The 6,693-nt window shown below is 34.1% G+C and overlaps 1 protein-coding gene across 1 annotated transcript; it reads right to left on the reverse strand.

The window, feature by feature from the left end:
• Nucleotides 1–2,553: 2,553 nt before the first annotated feature.
• LOC112050172 (protein obstructor-E-like) lies at nucleotides 2,554–6,610 on the reverse strand. The gene is made up of 6 exons (XM_052881243.1): nucleotides 6,507–6,610; nucleotides 5,626–5,735; nucleotides 5,429–5,540; nucleotides 4,721–4,872; nucleotides 3,483–3,597; nucleotides 2,554–3,318 (listed from the first exon to the last, which is right to left on the reverse strand). Exons 1-6 carry the CDS (start codon nucleotides 6,544–6,546, stop codon nucleotides 3,152–3,154), a joined length of 696 nt encoding a protein of 231 aa, XP_052737203.1. The 5' UTR covers nucleotides 6,547–6,610; the 3' UTR covers nucleotides 2,554–3,151.
• Nucleotides 6,611–6,693: the final 83 nt, after the last annotated feature.

Here is a 6,693-nt window from a genome sequence, read left to right on the forward strand (position 1 = left end):
TGGCGAAAACAGATTTTGAAGTAAAACCTATAATATGTGTATTGTTGTCAAATAAATAAATAAATACTCCTATCTTAAAAAAGCCCAACTATTTTTTGTTGTATACAATAATATTATTACGAGCAGATATGTATTAAAAATTAAAAATATAGAAGTAGTATGAAACAATGCATAATAGATGTTCTAAAACTACTGTACGCGCCAAAAATCTAACAAAGTGAGTGTCATAATAGATACACGAGAGTTTAAAAACCATTTCATTTCATTTCGAGAATTCTGGGGACGGAATCAAAAAGCCGCAGTTCGCGATCTGGTGATTGTGAAATAATCTTGTACTTGGGACTACACCTCGCAAACCGGCGAGCGAGCATGTTACACCAAATAGCCAAAGCCCTGCGTTCACGCTCTATGTCTTCATTGTCACGCAAATCCTCAGTTAGAGTATGCCCCAAGTACCTGAATTTTTCATCCTTTCTAAAGGATGAAAAATTCCAAATGGATGTTCCATCTAAAAGAACCAAAGGCACATTTTCCGGACCTTTACCTGCCCGAAATACCATTATCTGTGTCTTTTTCACATTATATTTAAGAACGTGGTCCCTCGCATACTGCTCACAGATGTTCAGCAAGTGCCTAAGTCCCCTGATTAAGGGACTCAGAAGTACCATATCATCAGCATAACTTAGGTTATTTACTAGGCCTAATTTAGCACTTTTCAGTTCCTCAATCAGTTCGTTGACATATAGACTAAAAAGGTCAGGAGAGGTAAGCCCGCCTTGACGCACGCCACACTTTAATCTAAAATCATTAGAGAGTGCGTCGCCCTATTTTACAACATTATTTTGATTCTCATACCAGTACCTCAACAGATCCACGGTTTTGCTAGGTACGTGATACTTCATAAGTTTTTGCCATTGTAATTGATAAACTAAGTCAAAAGCTCTACTCAGATCTAAAAAGTAGGCATAGACCGATGTGTCTCTACACGAGAATAGTTAATCGTAGACTTGAGACTAAAAATCGCTGAATCTCAATTTCTTAATGTGCTCTAAGCTCAGACTCAGGAGTTACTAGTGCTTAGTAGACTTACCTCGTTTAATTTTTAAAACCACTTTGGCTATGTGATCAGGCTGGTATATATACAATACAGTTTTAACATTTTGACTGGGCGGATGCTCACCCTCGTCACGGACGGGTAGTGGTTTTACTTTGAACTGGTGCGAAAACAAATCCGCGATCAACTTTGGATCGTGTACATTTTCAACGCTAACAGGTAGTGTAGTTTTGTAGTCGAGTCGTTTAGTGGCTTTTCCAAAGTTTTTGTCAGCTTGATGGGAAGTCTAATACATCCATCCCGATCTGATCCTCGTTGTTTAGGCACCACTTCAACCTATTTTGAAAGATCTTGCGACTCTCAGTCATATTAACATATACCTCTCCTGATTATGGTTTTCCATAACTTAGCTAACATTTATAGTGGTATCTTGCACTTTCATGACACTTCCGAACGTGGTGGTTCCACCCTTATATAATGTGCTCTATAAATTAAAAAACCCATGATTGCAATCGAACTTGAAAATGTTTCAAAGGACATGTCCCAAAATGGGCCTTTATTATCTATAACTTACAAGCGGGTTGATAGTATTTTTATGTATAGAAGACACAGATTGTTGTTTGAAAAACAATTTTGCAGAAGTTTTGGAACCAGCATTAATTAAATATTTTTTTTTGTTTTGCTCCTTTGCCTAAAAATTAAAATTATACAATACAGCAGTGTTCAAAATAGCCAATAAAAATAACTGGAATTGTATTCATATCCGGTGTAAGCTGTCATTGTCATGTAATTTTGTCAAATGTCAATATGATACAAGTTAAAAAGAAACATTAAATTGTAGACAGAGAAGCATGAAACAAATAAATCCTTAAATTGCTTTAGAAACGTCATAAACCAACGCGACTACACGAAGATCACTGACAATCAGTCAGCTTGTGAGTTACAAACATATTGCCATGATGAAAATTCATAATTTATATCGGCTAATGCAAAAAATACATTTTATTTAATTAATAAAATAAAAATACGGGTTCCAAATTTTTTTTCATTTGTGTTTTTAAGCCCAGTATTTTATATTCTTTTAAGATAAAAATAATTTGTTCTGCTTAGTTGACACTCGAAATAAAGGCAGCATCCTCAAGCCTCCATACAAAACCATACAAAATTGTGACATCTCCTTTAGGATCGATGGTATTGAGGCGAAACAAAAAAAAACTACATACACTAGCGTTATCTAATATATTAAAAAAATGCTTGAGAGTTAGAGTGTCAAGTTCTGAAGCAATTATTCCGACATAAAGAAATTACGTATAGTTTATCCATGCTACAAACAATAAATCATTGCAATTTCTTCAAAACTTATACAGATTTTTGTAAATTTACTATTTGTAGACGCGTGACGATTGATTTAGTTTTATGGGTTCGACTTCACCACGCTGCTTGTGAGGAATCATTCTGGATCATTCTTTATTCTAGGATTATAGGTGAAATAAATAATGTTTTTTTAAATAATAATTTATTTTTTTAAACCTTCACCTAATAAATATAATAAAAGCACAATTTTGTTTGTATATAATTGATCTAGCTAGTTTTTCCATAGCAGTAAACGTTGTCATCTACTGCGCAGTATCTCGTAGCGGTAGAACTTGTAGCCATCATTAACGCAGTAAGCGGAATTCGTGGCATTTAATACAGCGTCTGTAATATAAGTGGTTATAATAAAAATAACTTTAAGTTCTATTATTAGCATTTTATGGCATAGGTATATTTAAAACATACTTAATAAGCATTAACATGCCTAATTGTTATTTGATTTAACTTTCGTTACTATTTTTTTATAGGCTTTAACAACTTTTGATCCCATATTTTGGAGAATATTTGATGACACGTCAAAATAGAATGGAATCTTTAAATCATAATAAATTAAAAGTAAAACAACTTTTGTAATAAACAAACTTTTACTTGAATGCGCTAAAATGATAAAAAAAATACATTTTATTTAAGTCTTTGTTCTAAAAGTTAACCTGTATTTCAAACTAGAATTACTCTTATAAGAATAAATTGTTAAATAGAAAATATAAAATCACCGTACCGTTTTTATTGGTAACATTGAGTGCATGGTGGTGGCGGTGCAGGGGCAGAGCATGGTGCCACAGGTTGGCACGTTGGTGCAGGGCCTAAGCATGATGCCACAGGTTGGCATATTGGTGCAGGTGCTGGTGCTGGTGTAGTCACTGGTTCAGGTTCTGGTATAGCCTCAATCTCTGTGTACAAAAATAAAAAGTTTAGTGCACTCGTAGAAGATTTGGTAAAATAAAGAACATGGAAAAGAATTGAGATATGTACATAAACGAGCGTAATAAAAGTACAAGTGCACTGGCGTGCATTCATTTAATGAATTAAAGTAAATACATAAAACAAAATTTACCTAAAGGTTCATCACATATCGCTTTTGAAGCCTGATCGCAGGGGTACTGCGTCCATTGCACTTGAGGATTGAAGTAAAGACCACGAGGGCAGGAGAACGTTCGTGGTACGCTATTCTGTAGCAATAAAAAGATCATTAGTGTCACCATCCGAGCCTTTAAGCCCATGTTTAAGTACGATTACTCTGCTTTTTAATCGTTCACTCTGGCCAGAGGGTTCGTGGTTGTACCGATGAGCGACGCCTTCTGTGCAATGCTCCTCCACTTTTAATTGCATCATGGGTGCACCCACTATGGATGATTGTATTGCAGCTTTGACTAAATTCGTTTAACGGTTTGGAATTATTACTAACACACGTGTATTATTGATGATGACGTTATTGCGCAACATAATACAAACCGTCAATATAAAAACCCAAAATATGAATTTACAAAGTTTGATGTTCAAGCAAATGAAATAAACGTCGTTCGACTAACGCCCGAAATTAATAATGTATCTCCAATCTAAGATTCAAATAAATCTTAGATTGTTGCCAATCGCCCGATTGATCTCTAATCTTCGTGCCAATATTAAAACTCTGCAATCTAAATATGTTTTTCTGACGGATCGCAAGCGATCTTTTCCCCCCTTGTCGTTCCGTTCTTAGCACAGTGCTTAATTCAATAATACTTTTTATTCAACGTTTTATAAATGTAACAAATCTTTAAATTAAAAACGGAATACCTACTTGAAATATGTTTTAAGCTAAATATGACTTTACATTTCAAAACACGTAAAAAATTCATTTTATTATCAACTACACACTACACGAAGAACGCACTACCGAAAATGGAACGGAAACTTGAACTGACGTTTTTGTAGTTTGAGTACAGAAGTTCGTTTTGTTTACACCGATCTATGGATATGTCAAAATGGTCGGATAGGTTATTGACACGCAAAAATTTACATTTTCATACAGAGGCCATCTCTAATCTGTGATCCGTCCTCCCAATGATAGATTGATTTTTAAGATTGCAAACTCGATTCGAGGATCGCTTATTGGCATGCTTTATATAAGAAATGGATTGAAATATCGATCTTAGACGGGAAAAAACGGATTAGCATGCTTTATATAAGAAATGGATTGAAATATCGATCTTAGACGGGAAACGGATTAGGATTGATTATTAATTTCGGGCGTTAAGCTATCGTCTCAATTGTCCCGTTGTTGTAAGTATTTGTAAACTTCTCATATCTCACCTTGCATTCAACATATTGTTCACAACCAGTAGATGTCCGGAAGTAGCCCTGCGGCTGTGGGCACGAGAAGTCTCGCGGCTGGACCACTACTGGAGCTGGAGTAGTGGGGGGAGGAGGTGCGGGCGTTGTCGGTGCAACATAAGTTCTTGCAGCTGTAAGTAAGAAATAAATCATCATCATTTTTATCATATCAGTCCATTGCAGGACATAGATCTATTGTAGAGACTAATTTTATTGGAAAATCTATACTAATAACAAAACTATGTATTATCAAAAAATACCAAAAATAATGTAATTTAAGATTTTACAAAATTCTACTGAGTTTGAACTTTTTTTTTAATATAAATCGCTCATGTTTTGAGTTAAATTTTTGTTAAATTATTTGTGGACTGTTTATTATATACATATAAACATGCGAAAAATTAATAAAAAGGGGGTGAAATAGTGGTTGAAAGTTTATAACGAGTGTCACGTAGATAAAGTCGCGGGTGTCCGCTAGTAATATTATAATAAGCTATCATCTATCATAATAGCAAAGCATGCCCACGTAGCGACTTCCAAATATAATAATGGCTTTGTACTGTCTACGACCATTCATTTCATCGCCTAGGAGATTTATAGTTAGCAATTTTTGGATCCAAAAGCACTGACAACATGCTCTACTTTGAGATCTAATAATTAAATTAGGTAATGTCATTAAATACGTACGAGATGGGTTACACCGAACGACTGCAGGAGCATCACAAGGATACTCTATCCATTGTCTCATTGGATTAAATTGAAGACCGGTAGGACAGGACAACTGAAGTGGCACATTGTTCTGCAAATACATAAAAATGTACCATTAATTTAACCGCATAATGCAATGTAAGTTAGGTATATCAAATATATGAAAGTAAATTTACCTTGCATTCCACATATTGGTCACATTGATTAGAAGCTTTGAAATATCCATAAGGTTGAGGGCAAGAAAATTGCGCGTTCCCGTATTGCGGTTTTGAGGCAGCTAGTGACGCTATAAAACAATAAGTAATAAAGTAAGATAAAAACAATGCAACTCCTTTCTAATTAGAGTTAGATTGATTAAAAAGCTAAATTATGATGCTAAAAATGTTTTAACAACTCAAACTCAAAAAGTACATTATGATATAAGCGCGGTAAGTTGAAAATTACAGCCGAGGTGATATTGCAGTTTCAAAGGCAAGAGCTATAGTAAGGAAGCAAAAGCTGTAATTATCAATGCGCACGTATGTCATACGACGTTTTATAACACATTTGCGAGGAAACACACGTTGGAAACACTTTCTGAAAACGAATTTGCATCTTTGCCTGTTTTCCTTACGACGACATTTTGATGCATTTTTCAGACAAATGCACCAAAAAACAACCAGTATTACTAATAAAGTAAATTTTCATATAAAATAAAGTAAAAATAAAATAAAGTAGTATTGTCAAAATTATTAATGTTAAAGAATTAAATGGTTTTATTATGAGTATTTTATCTCACAAAGTTAATTTTTTTCATAAAATGTTGAGCACTTTTCTGCCATAAAAACTATTTGCCAAGATTTAAAAAAGTACCGTTCGTTCTTAGACGGATGACAAAGGTTTTACTTTACGGCACATGTGCATAATTAGATAAATTACGATATTGAAATTGGTGAAATAAGCGATAATTTACGAGCAAATGTGTTATAACATATAATTAATTAACACTGCTAATAATAAATTGAGTAAACATAAACAACAACATCATTTTCATGAAGTTAATAATGACTAAACACACCTAGTAACAGCAGGGGCAGTAGTAGTACGCTGAACATCATTGTTATTTTGTTTAGTGCACCTGATAACCAGAGGACGTATTTCAGTGCACTGATGCTGATGCAAAGTTTGACGTGTTTATATATTTAAACTGTTTTATCGAATAATATCTACAACAGTTAACGTTACATTTTTTAGTCATTAAGTTA

This window comes from Bicyclus anynana, chromosome 4, assembly GCF_947172395.1.
Source record: "Bicyclus anynana chromosome 4, ilBicAnyn1.1, whole genome shotgun sequence".
NCBI classification, from domain to species: Eukaryota; Metazoa; Arthropoda; class Insecta; order Lepidoptera; family Nymphalidae; genus Bicyclus; species Bicyclus anynana.